Source organism: Pipra filicauda, unplaced genomic scaffold (assembly GCF_003945595.2).
Source record: "Pipra filicauda isolate LSUMZ 115617 unplaced genomic scaffold, ASM394559v2 scaffold88_size2543281_pilon, whole genome shotgun sequence".
NCBI lineage: Eukaryota > Metazoa > Chordata > Aves > Passeriformes > Pipridae > Pipra > Pipra filicauda.
The window spans coordinates 1,392,690-1,413,888 of NW_024105075.1; the positions used below are offsets into that span (position 1 = coordinate 1,392,690).

Consider the following 21,199-nt stretch of genomic DNA (forward strand, 5'->3'; position numbering starts at 1 on the left):
TTTACAAGTACAATTAAAAATTTATTTCTCTTTCTGCATTGAAGTGAGTACATGTTTACACACAATGTGACCAAAAAAAATCCTCTGGATACTAATGAAGGTTGCAAGTGTATTTTCTTTTATAACCATCAAGAATATCAGCAGGGAAACAGAAGAAAAGAAAAAAAACATAACTCTGCATGGTGTATCATCCAGCACCTCTGGTTTTACCCACCCCCAAAACCCCACTCACAGGACACTTTTGGCAAAAGTCTCTGAACGTATCCTCTATCCCCACCAAACATTCACTACGATTTAAAAAACAGGTTCAGTGGCACTTAAATATGACTTCAGGAACATTTTGAAATACAGTGCATCCATGCTGAATGCATTTCACTTTGCTGTAAGACTAACTTAGACATAAGGCAAATATTACTTTACCTCTCAAATACTCCATGACTAGACACCCTTAGTATATATAACTCTGTTAAATGCAGAGATGCCTTGTGTCCCTTCACTGATTTTCCTTCTGATCAAGAAAGCAATTCAGGGAGATCGTGTGCTATACTCATCACAAATTGCAAGGTATTAAATTGTTAAAACAATCACCAATGAATAAAAATAAAACGTATTTGCATATCCAAAACTTATTTCCGTCACTTAAATAATTTCATCTGCAATTACAAAATACATACACTTAAATATCTTCGTAAGAAACAATCATCTAAGATATCACAGATTATGATTTGCTTTTTATAATCTAACTGCCTTAACTCTGGCACAAAGATAAACCTGGACAGTGTTACTACCTAGAATATTTTCCTCTTATAATTAATTTTCTTAAATATACAGTAAATTCTCTTTAACTATTCTGACAGATAGTGCAAATAAAGACATTCTTTGGGTCACAATTTTAAAATATTACCACCAATGTTGTCCTCAATTTAATATTGTTTAGTAGTTAAGTAACAAAATATTTTAAGTATACACATTTTCTAACATCTGCTTAACAACGCATTTTCCTTAGTTACCTTGGCTTAAATGTAGATCACAAAAAATTAATAAGCTACAATGCTTCTCACCTATCCAAAAAATATGTTATATTCATACTTAAATAAATATATTTATAAATCTACCTATAAGTTCCCCACTGCTTTCCACATAGTTTTATTATCCGATGGCATACTACATCAAATCATGATATCAAAATATCTTTAAAGACAACAAAGATCACTTCAGAAGTACTGCTCAAAGGCAATGAAATAATGCTTTGAGAACCTAAGCACATATGTTAGGCCTACACAGATCCAGCACATAGTAGAATAGAATAGTTTATGCTTCTTTTAGAGTCAACTACTGCTTTGCCTTAGCCAGAGATAAAAAGCTTATCTTAAATATTACCCATCACAAATGTAGCAACACAAAGCAGCCCTGTTTGCTATCTAATGTTGCTGGCTGGTTTTACACGTTTATTTGAAGTTACTGGTGCCTGATGGCTAGTTCCATTAGTGGTATTTGTTGCTGAGCCATTCACAACAATGTAATCAACCTTGTTCTCCAATTTCACCAGGCGTTGTAAGATGTCATCCAGAAGAACAGCAATTGTTCTCTTAAGATCAGCTGAAGATAATGGAAAAAACAAATTAGAGACTATTATTTACTATGTGTGGAAAAGAATGGCTATTTCAACATATTCACATCTTAAGACTTGCTATCCTCCCTACTATACACTTTGGAAAGGAATGCAGACTGATATACAAGTATAGCTGCTTGATTTTTCTTTGATACCATTTCTTTGTTATTTTATGGATGGAAGATACCACCATAATAGGGAACTGTGAAGGCAGCCAATTAAATATTTGAGTGTAAGAACAAAATCACTAGAAGTGACTATTCAAAGGCAGTATTTCAAATTTCATCCAGACAACAGTACTAGAATAAACAGCTATAACACCCTTTGGCCTTGGACAGCAACAGAATATATTTAAATACTTTCCAACATAAAAAGGTAGTTAATAGTTTTCCCCTAAATAACAAATCTAGTCCATAGAAAAACTGCTATGACATAGTATCTTATTGCTTATTATATAAGCTATAAAGTAGGGGGGAAAAAAATCTATATATTTACACCTTTGCTGATTGAAAAACAAGGAGTTTTTTTCTCTTTAAGAGCAGTATGTAATACTTTGAAAGAGAAAAAAAAATATAACTTTACAGCTTTCATTTAAAAAAGAAGATATTCAGACTACCAGTATAGCTTTTTCCTCTTACCATATCCTGCCATAGATGCTCCACCGCCACCATTCATTAAATTTTTATTTTCTTCTGCCAGTGCTTTGACATATCTTCTGCTGAGATCTAATATCTGTCCTCGCAACTCAGCACTGCTTTGGCGTCTTGGATACTGAAAAGTGTAGCGTAGCAACATCAAACCCCAGATGATTCCAAAAACTAGTAAAAACATACTCAGTTTCTGGGACATATTTTTTCTTGAAAATGTTAGAAACATTTCTGATGAAGGCCACAGGCGTGTCTTAATTTCAAGAAAAGTAACTGAATTTGGCTTTGTGAAATTATATTACATATTAAACAAAAATAAGATTTCTATGAAGTGAAAAATCTTCTGGTTGGATCATCTTGAATACATCTTCTCATGTTTTAGTTGGTCTTGATTCCTGAAATTTGTAAAGTATCACCTGGTTATTCAAAACTGCTATAGTTGTTGAGATCAAGGACAAGTATCAGTTCCTAAATACAGTACTATGTCATCATCTAGCAAACAATTCTGGATTTTTATCTGCTTAGAGGTTCAGTCATCTTTCTGTCTCACCTGTTATTCACAGGGTTTCCTCTTCCCATTTTTACCAATTTTTAGTCTCCAAAAATCAAAACTTCTATGCTTCTACAAATCACCTTAAGTATTTTAAATACTGTAATTTAAACTGCCATTAAACCGAAATACATTTCATACAAAATGCAGTATCTAGAAGAGACTTGTAAGACATTTATAGACAACATTTTGATGAGTTATACACATACATCCACAGACAAGAAAAAGATCTTGTAAAATGATTCACATGATTCTTATTCTTCACTTAGAAGCACAGGGCAAGTATAAAGAGACAACACGCAGCATAAAATTTCTTGGCTGGTTAGTTAATTCAAAGTCTCCTCTTCTGATTTTGTACACCATTAAGAGTTTTTGTTTGTTTTGGTGTCTTGCTACTGAATAAAGAAATAAAACCAAAATAAACTGGCATATTGCACCCACATTTAGCATTTTACTACAACTTGAAAAAATGTCTTACCATAGCAGCCAGTTCTGATCCCTCAATAGATCAAGGCTTCAAGAAAGAAACAAGTGGTAGGAAAGCTTCAGCAGTTAAACAAATGTCCAGACAGTCTGAAGCAGTATGAGCCACACATCTTCAGGGAGCTCTGTAACAGGGAAGAAAAAAAAAAGATTTAAACAAAACAAAGTGAAGAGACCTTCATTTTCTTATGGAGTGGTTGAAGTTGAGGGCTTCAAGCGACATGTGTTTAAAACAGAAATATATTTTTAAACCTAACTTGAAGCAACTGTTAGGGAAGAATAGAGAATTCATTTCCATTTTACTTTAAATGCATTCATTTAAATGCCCAGTAAACTGACTTCAACACAGTTTTAAAAGAAAACTTGGTAAGAATCTCACTTAATATTTCCCTCTTCTTCTAAGACGGCAGATGATCCAGATTCATCATATATGTACATGCACATATATTTACATGTGTCATTCTCTTCTTAATTTTTACCCCTCAAACTCATCCCACCTTTTCAGCCTCTTTACATGCACATACCTTGTATTTCTCATTTTATACCTATCTCTGAAACTACTCCAATTATTTAATACTTTCTTGAATGACTTCTACCATTCAACATAGTCTGGATAAAGCCACTCATCTTACATAATAGTTGTTTTCCCCTGTTACTCCCTGTTCTTCCCCATACATTACCTGACATGAGCACTTTTTAGACTGAAGTTACACATTTAATAGAGTTCCTCACCAGACTTTCTACAGTGGTACGTAGGTCTCTGTTTCTATCAGAATATTGAGATCGAATTTCTCATGCTGCTAAGCTCTCCTCTAAACAACTCCGCCTCCAAAGCATTTTTTCATTGCCTCCCCTGACTCGTTCAAGCACCCTTATGCCAACATACCACGGTCTGCTGCAAACACAAGCGTCACTGCCAGCAGGGCTTGTCGCTTACCCTTCACATTCGCTATTCAGATAATCCTCTCAACCGGGAGGCACACGTGCCTGATTCAAGTGGCAAATTTTTGAAGCACTCTAAAATCAACATTCTGAAAATGATTAACCCAAGGCAGGGACAACATTAGGACTTGGACACCAAAACTGCTGTAAAGTAACAAGTTCCTGTGTGTAAAATGCCCTATAGTAAATGTCAGTATATAAAGCCTTACTTTTACTTTTGGGTGCACTAATGCGAGTGGCAATCACAAATCACTGAATGAGGAACAGCTTACTTCACCTCCGCTGTGGGATACGACCATGCACATGGATAGACAGCAAACAAACAGTAATTTGAATTCCCACTGGAAATTCAGTGGGATGTACTTTGTTCAAGGAACGTGCTTATCCTCCAAAAAACTGTTTTAAGAGACAAATTTATCTTAAGTACAAAGAAATAAGAGAGCAAACAATAAAAACTTACATTCTACAGCACGAATATTTGGAATTGTGTGGTTTAAGATTTCCTGAAACAGATCCTCCCTAAACACGCACTTTTCCCTAGCTCTTTGCCAAATCCATGGCTCTGCCCTCAGACTTTAAAGCATAAACTGCACCCACATCATTATGCATCTACATAACCCATGAACGGTATCAAATATGATGGAAAATATTTACATATGAGGTCCAGGAGTAGGGCATTCACATGACGGCTCAGAAGACCAAACAGTATTTCTCAAGAAAAGAAGTTTCAACCCTCAATCCAAAAAGTCTGCATCTTCTATTAATTAAAATAATAATAATAATAATAGTACTAATAATAATAATAAAGACTGAAAATAACAGATAGTTCTTGCAGAATTTAAATTAAGTTCAGGTCTCCACAGATCCCTAGCTATATCTTGTCCTGAATCATTTAGACAATATCACTACAGCGCTTTGGAGTGGAAATAACTCTGCCATCACAATGTAAATAAGACCACAAAGCCAGGATAAGAGGTCTAGCCAAGAGGAACAGATTGAATAAACTCCTGCCAAGGAGCAGCAGTAATTGCAGACTGGGCCTTTGCCTTGTGTATCTGATTCACAATGCACACAATAACTACTGAAATCAACGGAAATCAAGGACTCAACCTGCTGGGAAAATGGCATAATACCCAAATACTGACCCTGGGCAAAGAAAATGGGAGCAAGGTATACCAAAAGGAAGGCAACTATCTGTACTTTTCCTAAGTATTTTTAAAGGCCATTGCCCATAATGAATTCCACTGTAATTTCAAAGTTCTGTGAGATCTGGTCTTCTCTTTCCCCCTGAAGCATGTACATCTAGTGACCCCTAACACACTCCATGCACAACCCTTACAAGATTACACAGTACGGAGTAACAAAAAAATAAAAATAAGCTTATACCCACATGATTTCAAAGTAGGAAAAAAAAGAGTATTGGAGCAGCAGGTGTACATATTAGGAAGAAAAGACCACAATAAGTAAGACAAATGGGTTGGAATATTCTTTAACCTCTTGTTGCCCTGAAGGGTCAGCACTTCTCTACATGAACATTACAGTTTAAACAAACCCTGTCTCAGAATGGACCTGTTTTCAGTAATTCAGAGGTAGTACCCTATGAGATAACAGCACACATGTAAGAAGAAACATTGCCTCTTGTCATCTTTCTTCTCCCTCATTCTCTCAAATCCTTCTTACCCACCACTCCCCGAGCAGGGGAAAAGGGAAGCCGAGACTTCCTTCTTCACACTGACTAATCCCAGATAGGAACGCAGGCTCACCACTCTCCCAACCACAGCTGAGGGGCTTTTATGGCAAAGGCTGTCATAGCACAGCAGCGAGCAACAGCAAAAAAGGGTGCCTCAGAGCTATGCCTTGTTGGAATTCCTACCATCTCTAATCACGGAGACTGATACAAAAGGAAGACAACTATGAAGACGAAGGAGTACAACCAGGACAAAATTTGAAAATCTAAGGAGGGAAAGAAAAGAAACAAGACTCCAAACTAACAAACCCAAAACAAAACAAAAAATTCAACCAAACAAACCCAAATCAAACAAAACCCCTGACCTGACTGTGCAGGGAAAATGGCAATCCAAAAAACTATGAAGAAGAAAATATCTTCCAGATAATCCTTTCAATAAGCAGCCTGAAGTAACTGATTCAAGTGGCAATTTTCCAAAGTTCTTTAAAATCAGCATGCATATCTAAATTATTCTGAAAACTACAAGCCCAGGCCAGAGGCAACATTAGAACCTGGAGCTACAACCAATTTCTGAATGAGGATCTGACACTAAGTTTGCCCTTCACAGACATATAAAGAGTTTGGTTTTCTTCACTGTTGCTACTGCTGGTTGTCTGAGAAATGTCTTGCCAAAACCTACCAATGTGAATTCAACTTTGTGCAGTGGTATCACAACACTGACATACATCTGCCAACAAAAGCAATGAAGGAAGGCACTCATCCCCTTCAAAATAAAATCACTCTATCCTATGTATTTCAACATCGGTCATATATAAGTTATATTACCGAGTGCATGAAACAAAAGGAACAAAGGCAAAAGAAAAAGCAACAGAAAATTCATTATATGTTCCATAATAAAGCAACGTTCTAGTATCTACTAGATGCTACTGTAATAAACAGTAGCATCAGACTTCAGTTTGAAAACTGACTCTTCTCCATGGAAACCAGCCCATACTTACAAAACATCCTTCTTGAATTTTGTTGCAAAGTCTTCCTCAGATTCTGCTTTACTGCTTTACTTATTTCCAGAAAGACCCAGAGATTATATTAATGCACAACACAGAAATGAAGCAGACTGTAAGGCAAAGGAATGCCTCATAAGTCCTCTGAAACAATCTCAGGTTATCAGGAAAACAAGGCATACCCAAATCCTTAAAAGCTTACAATGCACCTTACAGCACTGTTGGTTCTGCTAGTTCAGTCTTTTTTTTGTCATCGTTTTTCTATTCTGTCCGAGAGACTCCAGCCTTCCTAAACCACTCAGCAGGGCAAATTTCAACCTGTCCTGCAGAGATGGGTGTACTTTCTAGTTTTGAAAAATGCACAGGACAGATGAAGATAATTATTTGTAAGAGAAAAAGAAAGCAGCTGGTCCATCAGGTATTTTTGATTGTTATGAATAAGAGGCTTTAGCAAAAAAAAATTACAAAACAGAGTCAACAAGATGTAAAGAATACAGAAAACTGAAGCCTGAAAATCCCATTTCATTCAAAGACCAAAAATACTTTTAAGGACAAAGCCAAGAAAAATGCAGTGAAAGTATAATTGTCAGCATACAGTCCAAAAAAGTCACCTTTTGGTTACATATTTTTAAAGACAGAATGCCAACTACTGAGGCAATAGTTCCTCAGTGATACTCTAGAGACCTAGAGAGGTCTCTAATGAACTAATATACTAAGAAAGTAGGCCTGAAAAATGGGAATTTTACTCGGTGTATTACTTAGTACTTATCGGTTCCTCACTGCCAAATTATCATCAACGTGACACTGTGAATTCAAGAGCAGGTCTGGCTTTGCGACCAGTTATTATTATTAACTGTATAAACACAAGACGTGATTTAACAAGATAGAGGTTTAAAAAAAAAAAAAAGTCGGATATAGTCATAGGAGAGTGCATCCAACTACAGAGGAAGGGGAAAAAATTCTTGTAATAGAACAGGCAGCAGACAGAAATTAGGACAGTACAAATAAAAGCTGACATTAATAATTACTATAAAATAATTGTACAGTACAAAATTAGAATTTATTACAACCTCAATGTGAACACAAAAAGTTTATGAAATTACTAATGATTTCAAATTAACATCTATGCAAGAAATTACTATTAAATTCATGGTAACAAACATCCCAGGGTACAGAGAGGATACTGTATCAGTAAACAATATGCTGTGCTGTAAATAGGCAGGATGATACCTCATTGCCAATGAACATTTCAGGAATACAAATATCACAGGGCATTACAGAATACCAGAAAAAATATTCCACAGTTCTATCAAACTCTGTTCTACTATTTTTCTTTTTTTGCATGTATTGAGAGTGTGCTCGCCCTGGCCCATCTACCTCTGTGATCTCCAAAATATTTTTTTGCCTGATTTTCCAATAGGAAACTTTGAGCATCACTCAGCTGACAGGCAACGATCGCGCTGACCATTCTGAGAGCAGACAGGCTGGTTCCATGTTATTTGGAAAACTAACAGCAGAGTTCCTGTGCAGCAAGGAAAACGGGAAGTCTAAAGAAGACTGACACACACAAAAAAAGCATAGAATGTATTTACTGACCAATTAATCACAGAAGACTGGGACAAGGAAATAAGCACCTAGAAACCCAGGAGATTATGTGTTGAGACTTTTTGGAATGCCAAAAATGATGTTTGCATTCTGGTGATTTGCAGTGTTAGACTGCTGTTGGTTTGCAAGTAGAAGAAAAATTTGCATGAGGTGCAGCTGACAAACAGGTTCTCAAAGAGCTTAAGTGTTTATTGTAAAACAGGACCCTGATACCTGGCAATACACAGAAACCTCAGTTCTCTGTTCCCGCACATAGCACAAACTCCATTTAATAAATCATTGTATCCACATCATTCATATTTAAAACTGGTGCACAAGGAAAAAAACACATTCCTCATATTTTTAAGGGCACATTAGTTCTAGAGAGAATGCCAATAAAACCACTGTCCTTTACTGGCACATCTGTACTGGTGATTTTTGCAGATCAACACTGCCCAGGTTCATTAATCACTGAGGTTCACTCAGCTGCATAGCACCACAAAAGAGCAAGATATTATGCTCAGAACCAACAATTAATAGCAATGCCTGTCCCCAGACAAGTAAAACACGTTTGAACTGTCTTTTGACAAAATCAACTCTCACTCAGCATGTTAAGTACTCCTATTATTTGTTGCTGTAAAACTTGGTGTAGTGGGTTGGCTTTTGGATTTTTCAGGCCTTCCTCAGCAACTGGGGTCGGAAATCTAAGGAAGTATTCCATATCATCCTTTAGCGTAACACAACATATAAATAAGGCGGAGAAGAGAGCTTACTCTCTTCTTTATTCCGGTGGCTGAAGGTGACAGGTCTCTCCACAGACGGTCTTTGCTTGTATAGGCCAGGGCCTGCCTGCTCGGACCTGCCGTTATCTCCGGTTCCCTCCGGGAGGCGTGGGGAGTTGGTTGGTGCTTCACACGGTTCTGCTGTCTCCTTCAGGGAAGTATTTCATTCGTTTTTTTGTATTTATTCGCTAGCTCTCTATTAACGGGATATTTGGAGGATATTTGGGTTTTTTTAATCCCTGTTTCCCCCTCCCTTTTCCTTCCCCTCCCCCGAGCTCCCTACCGTGTGTACAATATTCAAATTGTATATATAATTGTAAATATATATGTAAATATATATTTTTTATATAGTTCCGTTTCATTCGGACTTCTTTCAGTTTTTCTGTGGTTTGTTTTTTTTTTGTCACTTGAGAGAGCGGGATAGGGGAGGAGAGCTTGGACTCAGCAAGAAGAGTCAGGTCAAACTTACACACACATTTTTAATTGGTGGCCCGTACGGGGAACGCTGATTGTTTTGGTTAAGTTTGGTCTGTTTTGAAAATATTGTCCGGGAAGACAGCCAAGCTCAGTTTTTGTTTTGAAAAGGGGATGGCCTGAGAGTGAGCCCCGTTCTGTTGGCGCGCGTGCTGCACACTACCTGAGTGTCGGTGGCCGTGACAAGAGCCTGCCCCACGTGCACCCGCTCGGCCCGGGGGCATCTTGGCAGGGGTTGTCGTGGGGCGAGGCGGGCGGGGGCACAGCAGCACCGGGCACTCTCTGCCGGCAGTCCGGGGACTTTCCTCAGGTGGGCACAGGGCCCGTGAGGAACCAAGGAGGTGATTGACACCAAGTACGGCTTCCTGGATGGGAAGGGCTCTGCCGTCAAGTACACCCAGTCGGACATACGGTTAACTGAGGTGACAGAGAACATCTGCAAGCAGCTGTTGGATTACAACCCGCACAAGAAGAGGAGGTGGCCAAGCTGGAAAAGCACCTGATGCTCCTCTGCCAGGAGTATGTGAAGCTGCAGAAGAAGCTGGTGGGCACAGAGGAATGACAGTAGATGCTGCTTGTGTATATGCCTTACAGCTCTCCCAGAATGTCTCTGGGAGAGTGGTGGGGGAAGAGGTCTTCATTGGGTAAATCCCACAGCTGTCAGGGAACCTCTGCTACTTTCTCCCCTCTTCTTTATACAAAGTTTTCTTGGCTGCTTTCCCGGTAATTGTTTTGTAAACAAAGACTGCGCTTGGCAGTTTTCTGCCAATGCTCTGGTGGCGTTCTTGGACTCTGTTCCAAAAACAAAGATTTGTTTAAGAACACGAAGAAAGAATAAAGGTAAAAAACGGGAAGGGCTAGCTCTACCTTCTTCAGCCACTACCGCAGGAGCTCCATAGGTGGCCCTAACAATGACCCTGAAATCAGCATTGCCTGACGGTCCCATAGCACAAGGGTTCTCCTTTTAAAGGCCATTTTACCCATTTCCTTTCTGATTTTGGCAATGTTTGAAGCTGTCCTGGGCTATCCCACAGGGAAACGTCCAGGCCCAGAAGATGAATGTTACCAATACTTTTCTTAATTTCGACATCAAAGGCCTTGTAAAGGAGATCCCCACGGTTACAATTGGTTCCAATTATTATCTAAATTGTGTTGCAACAATACTGTTATTGATGAAGGTAATGGAAGTGCTACTTAAAATTGGAAGAAAGGTGTTGTATTGCCTTCCCTGTTGTAGGAAAGATCGTACCTCAAAGGGACTCACTGGAACTTTGCAAAGGGCTTCGGACAGGCCAGTCCCCAGATGGCATGGAGCCTGGGTAGATTTTGGTAAATTAGTAGGGCGTGTGTCACCTCGTCAACAGAAAAATGTCAAAAATGTCAAAGCAGAGACGGAAAAGAAGATACATTCCTGACAAAACCTCAGCAATGCCTGACAAAACAGAGCCCAGCAAAATGCTGTACCTGTGTGTTGGTGAAACTTGAGGGTCTTTCCAGACTGCATCATAAATCAGTTAATAGAAGAGACAATTTATAGTAGTACCTGCTAGGATCAAGAGGAAGGATCAGCACTACACAGCACATTGCCATCTTAAGAACAGGTATGAAGGCACATTTCTGGGCAAAAAAAAAGGCTGCCCTATCACTATGACAGCTGCTGGGCTGCAGGTTTTAGCAGTTCTGTACCACTTTTGGAGTGCGCTGCCAAAGGAGTCTGTCTTCGTGTCTTTTCCAGTACATCTATCTTTATACCTTCTCCAACAGCATGTGTTTCTTCATTCCCTGCTTCTGCATGCCATAGACTTGCAACTACCAGGGAAAACTGATAAAAAGTAAAATTTATCCTTTTGCCTTATTGCTACCTGTCTTTTGGGGAATACCTTTAATGGATGTTCCAAATGAAATCATAGGAGATGGGAGATGGGAGGTTTAAGGGAATAGCAAAGATGGGTAACTACCAAGAATACCTATTCTGCAGTGCTGCAACAAAGAAAGAAGAAAATCTCCTTGTGTGCTCCAGGTAGTCCCTGTCTCTCAGTGCAGCCAATAAAAGTCACAGCTCATCCAGCACACACAGTGTCGCTACTGAGGAGCTGCTGGGATAATCTCAGACATATCTTAGACTAGAAACAGTTCTACCTCCTACAGGCTTCTAAGAACAGCACACGATTTGTTTTGTAGATGAACTTCAAGTTAAAAGCAAAAACATATTGCTTGAGACTTGAAAACTCACACAACAAGCTAACAGTGGCTCTGATATAAAATTATCTGAGAGTCCAAACACTAGATTACCTTTTGTATGTCAGTATTTTAGAAATATTGGTGACTTTTTTCTATTTTGAATTCATGTGGTCCTATTTGCATTGGTTTTATTTTGCATTACGCCTAAGGAATCTGCTCAAGTACTTTTTGGTATCTTAGAGTATCCTTTCTTTTTTCAGCTCCTCCCCCCTTTATTTTGCCTACTACTGTCAGTAAATGCTTTTAAAATAAACCAACCATTTAAAAACAGAAATTCTTTGTTCCTTGCCTGTGGGCAGTCAGCCAAGATTCAAGATTTTGAGAGGGGAAATGACTTGGCAAGGCTTGTGAAGAAAATTAAAGCAAGCAGATATCAATAGAGACAGTATGTTAAACTTGCTGAAGTTCCCTTCCTCCCACTGGGTCCATCTGGGCCCCAAAACGTTTCTATATCTCTGTATCAGCATCTTGGGGACAAAAAAAAAGAAAAAGATATCTCAGCTTCATTCCCCCTCGGACACTTTATTTTCTCATTATGCTTTATTGCTGCTTTTCAGGTCACAGTAGGACCCTTGCTCCTAAGAGTCAGTTATGATAGAGCATAAGGCACCTTCTTGGTTTCTCATTTCCCATAAAATTGCCACAATTTTTTAATTGCAGTTGAACACCAGGTTATGACAAGTCCTCCCCTGCAAATTCCTAACTAGTACCTCTACTCCCTTGTGAAATTTCACAGCTGTCTTTGTATCGCTCTTTCCAAAGCCCCTGGGACTTCAAAACTTCCTTCCGAGATGATAATGTTTAGCTAATTTTAACTAGTTTTACAGAGAGCCAAGCCTGCAGGATGATGAATGTAGGCTACTGATAAGAGAGTGATTTTCACTGAGCATTCTAAAGAGACCTAAAAGGAAGGCGGGTGTCATTAAAGAGAACTACGAGGGGAGGGGAAGGGGGGAGACAACTACCAAAGTGACAGCTGCAATGGGGGAGCGACTGCCACTGCTCATACATGGACACACAGTGCAGCATCCACACAAACACAGTTCCTGCAGAATGGCAGCAAAAAAGGACTTTTACCACTGGGAAGAGAAGAATAATTTAACTTGCCTGGTTTTCTTTCAAGAAACCTGTAGAATTCAAACTGCATATGAATTTGTCTATCAAAATTACGTTTCTATGGCAAAACTGCAAAACGGACAAGGCTTTGGATTCACGCTCCTTCCTAGGAGACTGAGCCAGTTGAAGATTTCAGAAAAATTAACACTGGAGGAAATATTAAAGACAGATAAATCCTTTTCTTTTACATCTTTTATTATTTCTAGATTGACTTGTCAGTTCATCTTAGCACACTACGGGGGTTATGACAGACATTAGTTAACCATAACACTACAGTGGTCTGCACTGCAAAATATACTGTTCTTAAAATTAAGTAGAAGGTACCCAAAAATTTAACTGGTAGCCTCTTATCTCTTCAATATTAGTGAAGAAACCAATTTCAGTGGAATAACTTTTAAGTCCTCTTGTCTAGGACCTGTTTTATGTAGGTAAAGTACTGATTCAGTTCTGAGCAATCCAAAATTAATCTTTTAAACTACATAGGCAAACGCTAATATACGTATTTTTTTTGTAAAGTTGACAATCACAAAAGAAAATATATGAGACTATTAATAATGCTCAGTTGAGGAAACCCTGTCCATTTAATGGCACAAGTTTTCAACTACAGGTGAAAGAAGTTGTCGAATAACAAGTAAATACTATATAAAGTACATTTTAGCAGTAAACTTGTACAAGGACACAACACATTGATTTGAATGACTGAGCCTCACAGATTTTTGACAGCTACTGGAAAACAGCTATTTTTGACACTTACTAGTCTGCAGATATGTTCACTACACAGCTGACAATTTAAGCTGACAGCATGCATTTATCCTACTTACAGTCTGGGCAAGATGCAAGAACTAAGTGCCTTTTACTATTCTTGGAAAACGTACAAGTCACCATGAACTCCAGGGGAAATATCTCACTTTTAGCAATTAAATGACATCCAATCCCACAGCTAAACCACAGTATGGGATTAGCTAATACTAATGCCTCCTTCAAGAAGATCACAGCCAAAAGGAGTCTCTAAAAGTAGAGAACACAAAAGGGTTTGTTGTTTTTTTTTAGAAAGGAAGTAGTTTTATTTCCAATTGTCAAAGCTTTAGGAAAAAGATTTGTTTGCTAGAACAAAGGAATTGCAGCATAAATGTTTAATTCTCTGGGGCTCTCAAGTACCTGAAGTGAATTATTAAACAGTTATATATTTTAACATATAAAGTAACAAAAAGAGGCCAGAATAATTTAGGCTTTATACACACGGGCATCTCCAGCAAGAACGGGAACAAAGATAACAATAAATTTCCATATTTGGTATAACACTGCAATCGCTCCGCTTGTGACACTAGAACAAGATGCTACTCACAATCTAATATCATCTTCATACTGTCTCCTTTCTTTGGTACTCTCACGAGAGTGAAACAGCAATTCATTACATTTGCTCCAAAATAAACTCTACGTTACAATTGGAACAAATCACATGCATGCTTAACTATGATGTTCAGCACGTCCATATTCTGAAGCCTCTTTAAAAAAAGACACAATTCCTACAAAGTTCACTTTTCACGGTGAAAAAACACCCTCACACACACACCAATGAGCCAACTCAGGGGGCAACATAACAACCAAAAAATCCCAAAACAACAGCAACAAAAAAGATCTAGTTAACCCTATCTGAACTGCTCTAAGGAAATTCCGCATCATGTCACAGCATAGAACAAAAATTCTCTCTTCTTGTTTTGTGGCACACAAACACAGAAATTAACTGCACTCTAGCTGTCAGTATATTTTAGATGACAAGATACATAAAAGAGAATTTACAGGATGCTACCATGTTAGGTTAGGGAACTGAAAAGTTTACTAATAATGAATGATGAACAGAGCTACAGAAATAAAGTAGACATGATAGTACGTTATAAACATTTACAAAAATAAACTTAATGGGAAGATTTGAAGTGCAGTTAAAACGTCATCAGATATTACACAGAAAAGCAATTTTATTATATTGTAAGCAGGAAGCATCCCACAACTATTGCTGTCAAGAAGTTTCATATATTATAATCTCCTAAAACTGAATGTTTCAAACCTTGCAAATGTCCTTCAATATTGCTTCTTCCTATTTATTCAATATTACCGAAGAGACCAATTTCAGTGAAACATTTACCCGTTGTTTGTATGTAGACGTGTTAGTGCCCGAAGATCACTTAACCTGACATTATTAAGGATACTGCCTTTGTTTAAACATGAATTAAATAATTCTTCCCCCCTGTAAGTTCCATCACATCACTGTAATCAAGCTTTGCCTCTTGAGAAGTTGTGTCCTTACGGTACGAGATCTTGCAGAGTCACTGCAGTCATAGTTTAGAACGGGAAGACCACTGCAAACGGTGAAGGAAACCAGGCAACCCTTGTTTCCTCCACCACTTCCTCCCATCCAAGGACACTGCATCACAGCCCTGGGACACGGCTCTCCGGCCGGAGGGATGCCCGGATCACCGCACAACTCACCGCTCCAGAGCTCCGCCGGCGGGGCCCGCAAGGACACCGCAACACCGGCGCTGGGACCGACACCCGGCGGGAAGGCAGCCAGGAGGACAAACCTGTCCCACAGCAGGGCAGCTCCCGGAGGAGGGGAGGGGCGGCACGGCGCGGGCGCTCAGGCGCGGTGCGGACGCGCCCGGCAGCCGCAGCCGCCCTGCGCCATCCCGCTCCCGCCCGAGCCTGCAGCCACCCCCCTTTCCCCGTGCACGAACGGGCTGCCGGGCCTCCTCCGCCGCCCTCCCGCAGCCCCGCCAGCCCCCCTGCCCGGGCCCGGACGCGGCTCCCCCGCTGTCCCGGCTGCTATCCCGGCTGCTATCCCGGCTGCTATCCCGGCTGCTATCCCGGCTGCTATCCCGGCTGCTATCCCGGCTCCCGGCGCGGCCCCCGGTACAGCGCCCCCCCGCGGCCGCCCCGCGCTACCTCCGCCCCCGCCGCGCGCCCGCTTGCGCCGCTTCCGCCCGCGCCGCACTGCCCGAAGCCCCGCCCCCTGCCCCCCGCGCCGCGCGGCGCCGCTCCCGCCCCCTGGCGGCGTGAGGGGGCTGTGCAGCCGCCGCGGGAACGGGCGCCCTCCCTCGGCATCGTGCCGGGAATTCGCCGTCGTCCATGCTCCGGGTATTGCAACCCGCATCGGCGCGGGCTGGACCAGCATCTGTCTTAGGAGGAGAGACTGCAGGAGCTGAGCCTGTTTAGGGAAGCGAAATCTGAGAGGGGGGTCTCATTAATGCATATAAATACCTCAAAGGCGGATGCCAAGGGGATGTTTCCAGGCTCTTTTCAGTGCCCAGTGACAGGACAAGGAGCAATGGCCATAAACTAAAACATGAGAAGTTTCACCTCCACATGAGGAAGAACTTCTTTACCTTTAGGGTGGCAGAGCACTGGACCAGGCCACACAGAGAGGTCATGGAGTCTCCCTCTCTGGAGACATTCTAAACCAACCTGGATGCATTCCTGTGTCACCTGCTCCAGCTGACCATGCCTTGGGGGGGGGTTGGACTACATCTCCTGAGGTCACTTCCAACCCTAACTGTTCTGTGATTCTGTGACTGCGGCTGGGGTGGTCTATAAACTCCCACTACAATAATTGCGTAAATAAAATCCATCGTGGGTGCATGACCACTAGTGAGTTACCTCGGGCTCTTCCTGCAAGGTGGTGTTTAAAGGAAGCTGGTATCAGTTAAGCAAAGGTGAACATAAGGGCAAAGCAAAGAACATAAGGTCACATTAAACAGCTGCAGAGTTGATAGCATTCAGGAGTATCTGCTGTTCACCTCAGCTCAATCTCTTCAGGACTGTCCCTGCCCAGACAAGCCAAGGTATTGGTTACAACTCAGATGTTATAGGTGCGTGTCGGTGAAAGTTCTGTTTCCAACATTGCATCCCTTGTAAAATAAACACAGTTACAGCCCATGTTGTCCCGGCAGCTTGCAGATCTCACCTCTGCTCTACCTCCCCACCAGTACCCCCACACCTGCACTATGCCATGCTGCACCTTTCCCTCCCTTCCAGTGGGCGTCAGGGGCTGCCTGGCTTCTCCTCGGTTTCCAACCTTTATATTCTTCAGAGGTTAGAGGCAGGAAAAATCAGCATTTAAATCTGTTGCTGTTCTAGAAGAAGGGATATTTATACCTCAGAGTGGCCAGTGGCCTAGACCTGAGTAAACAGACAAAACTGTTGGCAGGTAGTATCATGTCAGCTGGTGAATAAGTTGCATATAAAACTTTTCTTACATCAACTAGTTCACAGTCACTTATTTCAGAATCTTGGGAAACGTGTTTTGGTAAAGTTGGTTGTTATTGTTTTTTTTCTTGTTTGTCTGGAAAACATTGGTGTTCACTTTAGAGTTAATTTAAATTTGAGAAAATAGGCAATCTTGGAACTGAATAGAAAGCTGTATTACCACAGAGAATTCAGAATAGGCTGCATTAAAGGAATTATATATTCGATTATGCAATCCATCCCACAGACAAAAGTATTTTTCTAAATTGTACAATGTTAAATGAGGACAAACAAAACCAATAAAGACTGAATTATTTGCTAAGTAAGCTTTTGAGTGAACAGTTTGACTATATATCGTGCAGCACCAACAATATTGTTGCTAGAAGTATTTTCTAAAGCAGAATCACTTCATCAGTTTCTGTGGGTATTTTCTTATGAAGATTTCCTCTTGAAAAAAATTAAAAACAGATGGTCTGAAATGGACTTCACATTACAAATATACTGCAGCTATTTATCACCATTTATTACTATATTGTTTGCTCAGTGATTAATCCTCTATTTTCACAGACATGCAGTGAACAGATGTAATGTCTTTGCAAATATAATTTATATGGTATTTAGATTTTACCAGGGAGAGAAAGGGAAATCTGTCAATAATGTAATAGCAGGAAGATTTCCTTTGAAGGTCACAAAATTATATTAAGAAATCTGTCTCCACTACTAATATACCCTCTGTGGACAGGAACTCTCAACTATTAATAACATTATTAATTCCTATTGCCTAAAGGCATCATGTATCTGGTCATCTTTCATAAACATGCATCTCACAGTATCATGGGATACTTTTCCCCCTTATCTGTGTGGTAAAAACTGTATGACAAAACAATATCAAGCACCATGTTTCTCCTCAGTGACATATGAAAATCAAAACTTAACAGTGTTTGTATGGTCCTTAAATTTGTGGGTAAAAATATTCTGGGCATCATTTCAAGGGACAGATAAAAGGTCAGGACTGGAGAAGTAAAAACTTGATATATTGCAGTGTTCTGTATTATTTTTCACAATAAAAAAAATAGGTTGAGGCTGCAATATTATTTCATTCCTCTCATGCCATTCATTTTCTGTAGACTGTTCTTCTGACATTAATTTGCATAACTATTGCTCTGTCCTTTTTAAATATGTATTAAGAATTTCCTCTCATAATATATGTTTAAACTGCTGAATGGTAATGGCTAGTGAACAGCACACTAATCAGTATGCTCTGTGATTACTGTACCTTCTGCCTTCTTACTTAACCAATTAATCCTCTAATCTGTATATGCAGATAAGAATATATGCAACCTTATACTTGCCTTACTGCCACTCCTATTTTTCCCTCCTCCTGATCCCTTACACTTTCACTTTAGGGAATGGGCTTGATCTGGGCCTATCTTTCCCCCTAAAATGCATTTTTTCCCCAAATTGTGAATACTGTATACTCACTACTGCATTAAAGCTAACAGTATATTACAACAGTATATTAATATTGCTTGAAAAACCTCCATCAGGCATGCTTGAAGTACATGTAATTATGTCACGTTAGTGTATCCTTTAGGTCATCTCCAGTTGTCTTCTGTGTTTAAACCATCTCCCATTTAGCAGAGAGGCTCCCAAAGATGCAGATCAACTTTGCAGTCTTACTGACTAATAACTAATGAAATCTGAAATGTAATATCAAATAATTATTGTCTCTATAGTCCAGGAAACTATGGTGAAGTTATTGTAGAGAACAATGAAGGCAGAAGAGTTATGGAAAAAATTGTGAAGACAGCTTTTAGTTTTCAATTTAAAATATAAACTTGATTAGAATTTTTAAAAATAGATTTTGCCATTTTTACTTTAGATTTAATTGTCAGAACGTCTTAGGATAACAGGAACGAAAAAATTCTGCTGGAATAATGCAAACATCTTGAATGTCTGCATTAGGATTAGCCTAACTCTCAGGAACTGGAATCACAATGTGTACTGTAGCTAGATCTTATATATGTACAGGTTAAGAAAAAGTATATTCCTGTCTTATATTCTCCTGGCCTTTCCCTCCCTCCCCTGCATGTTTGGTTTTTGGTTTTTGGTCTGATTTTTTTTTTTTTAGCGTGACCACTATGTACTTTCAGTGGGTTCTTCATATTCTGTTTTTCCAGTGATCCATCCTATGGTAGAGGAGAATTGATTAGCATTTACATCTCGGAATTTAGGCATGCCCTTCATGCTCATTCCCTTTTGTTCCTGGAGTTAGAATATAGGCAACATCAGACAGGATCAGAATCAGATAATGCCAGTACAGCATGTGATCTTGCAGTAGAATAAATACTTTACTAATAAAGTTACACTTGAAAAGGGAGATGAACAAATCTATCTACCGGAGCTGAATGGAATACAGTTGGTATAAAAGACAGATTATGACATGTATTCAGAATGGCTTTTGAAAAGTGAGATATCAGCAGAGGCTAAAACTCAGGCCAGCCTCCTGGGAATGAAAATTATAATTTAATTGTAATTAAACAAGAGCTGGCTAAGGAGTTGACTGAAACTTTTGAAGTAAGTGACAATGCAAGAAACTTTTTAGCCAAAATTAAATATTTTGCAAACCTCAGTTACAAGGAAGATCTTTCCTCGTGTGCTGGTTTAAGAGTAAACTGGTGGGAGAAATGAACCCGACTCAAGGGAGATTACAAGTCAGAGTTACAATTTACTAAAAAGATTACAATAAACGCAGTGATACAGAAAAAAAACCCTGGTTTTAACATCCCCAAAAACAAATGCAGAACCCAGCACCCTGTAACAAGAACAGAACGGTGTTCATTAGCCTCTGTGCTGAGCACCATGTGGCCTCCCTGGGTGCAAAGTAAAAGGAAAGGAAAACCTGTTGACCTGGGTGATGATCACAGTCTTGTCGAGAGCGGCAGTCGCAGTCCTGTTGAAGTTCCGGTCCTCCTCTAGATCAGGAGTGGTACCAGAAGTCCTATAACCCGAAGTTTATATATGCTCAAGTTCAGGTGGGAATGCCCAGTAACTCCCTGAGGGAGGGGAGTTTCACAGTGGGTGATTTAGCTCTGTGAGTCATGGGATATTTTTGGAATCTTTGATGGTCTAGGTCGTTGCAGCTGCCTATTATGCCAGTCCATTGTGGCCCATTTCCAGAGATGACCCCTCAGGCTGGGTGTGAAGGTGTTAATGCCTCTCCGGAGGAGAGTTATCACAGCTGAGTCATCGGTGTGAAAACAAAAGAACACTCCCCTGCCTCAAAGGGTTTCTTTAACACTCAGCTTGTGCCCTGGGCAGCTGCTGCAAACAATCCATTTATTAACAGTCCATCAGAAATGACATACAGGGTGTAGAATACCCAGTTTTCGTTATACCCACGTAGTGATAAACTGGTACCAGCCCCTCTAACTAGGACAGCCCCATACTGCCTTCTTTACCACTGTGAGCTAATTTACTCTTTAATTGATAATTTGCTTCTGACTCATCAAGGAAAAAGAGGAAGAGTTGGCAGGTACAGTTCCAGCCTTCCATTTGCAATAGAAGCAAGAAATGATCAATTTTATTTACGGTCCAGGTAGGATGAAATACTAGCCATTTCTGTAAAGAAGAGTGTATGTCAAGGCTTGCTAGAACCTTGAGCTGTGGTGACCACTGGTTACCAGTGTTAATGTGGCTTCTCCACTGGGACACAGCATCTGTTGGAAACCCAGGACCACAGGCTGGAGAAGCAACCAGTGCTGTAAACACTGCCATTGTCTATAGCCTTAGGAGTGTGCTTCATGTAGCAAAGGTGTTTGATTTCCAGGGAACCACTTCC

The 21,199-nt window shown here is 40.0% G+C and overlaps 1 protein-coding gene across 1 annotated transcript; it reads right to left on the minus strand.

The window, feature by feature from the left end:
• On the minus strand, positions 1-15,897 carry CCDC126 (coiled-coil domain containing 126). The gene is made up of 4 exons (XM_027738424.2): positions 15,607-15,897; positions 3,288-3,417; positions 2,251-2,654; positions 1-1,599 (listed from the first exon to the last, which is right to left on the minus strand). Exons 3-4 carry the CDS (start codon positions 2,486-2,488, stop codon positions 1,418-1,420), a joined length of 420 nt encoding a protein of 139 aa, XP_027594225.1. The 5' UTR covers positions 2,489-2,654; positions 3,288-3,417; positions 15,607-15,897; the 3' UTR covers positions 1-1,417.
• Positions 15,898-21,199: the final 5,302 nt, after the last annotated feature.

Excerpts from the sequence above, each read along its gene's own strand:
- CCDC126 (XM_027738424.2), bottom strand. The coding sequence starts at position 2,488 with ATGTTTCTAACATTTTCAAGAAAAAATATGTCCCAGAAACTGAGTATG. Across the intron at positions 1,600-2,250 it reads AGCATCTATGGCAGGATATG|CTGATCTTAAGAGAACAATT; the intron begins GTAAGAGGAAAA and ends CATTATCTTCAG.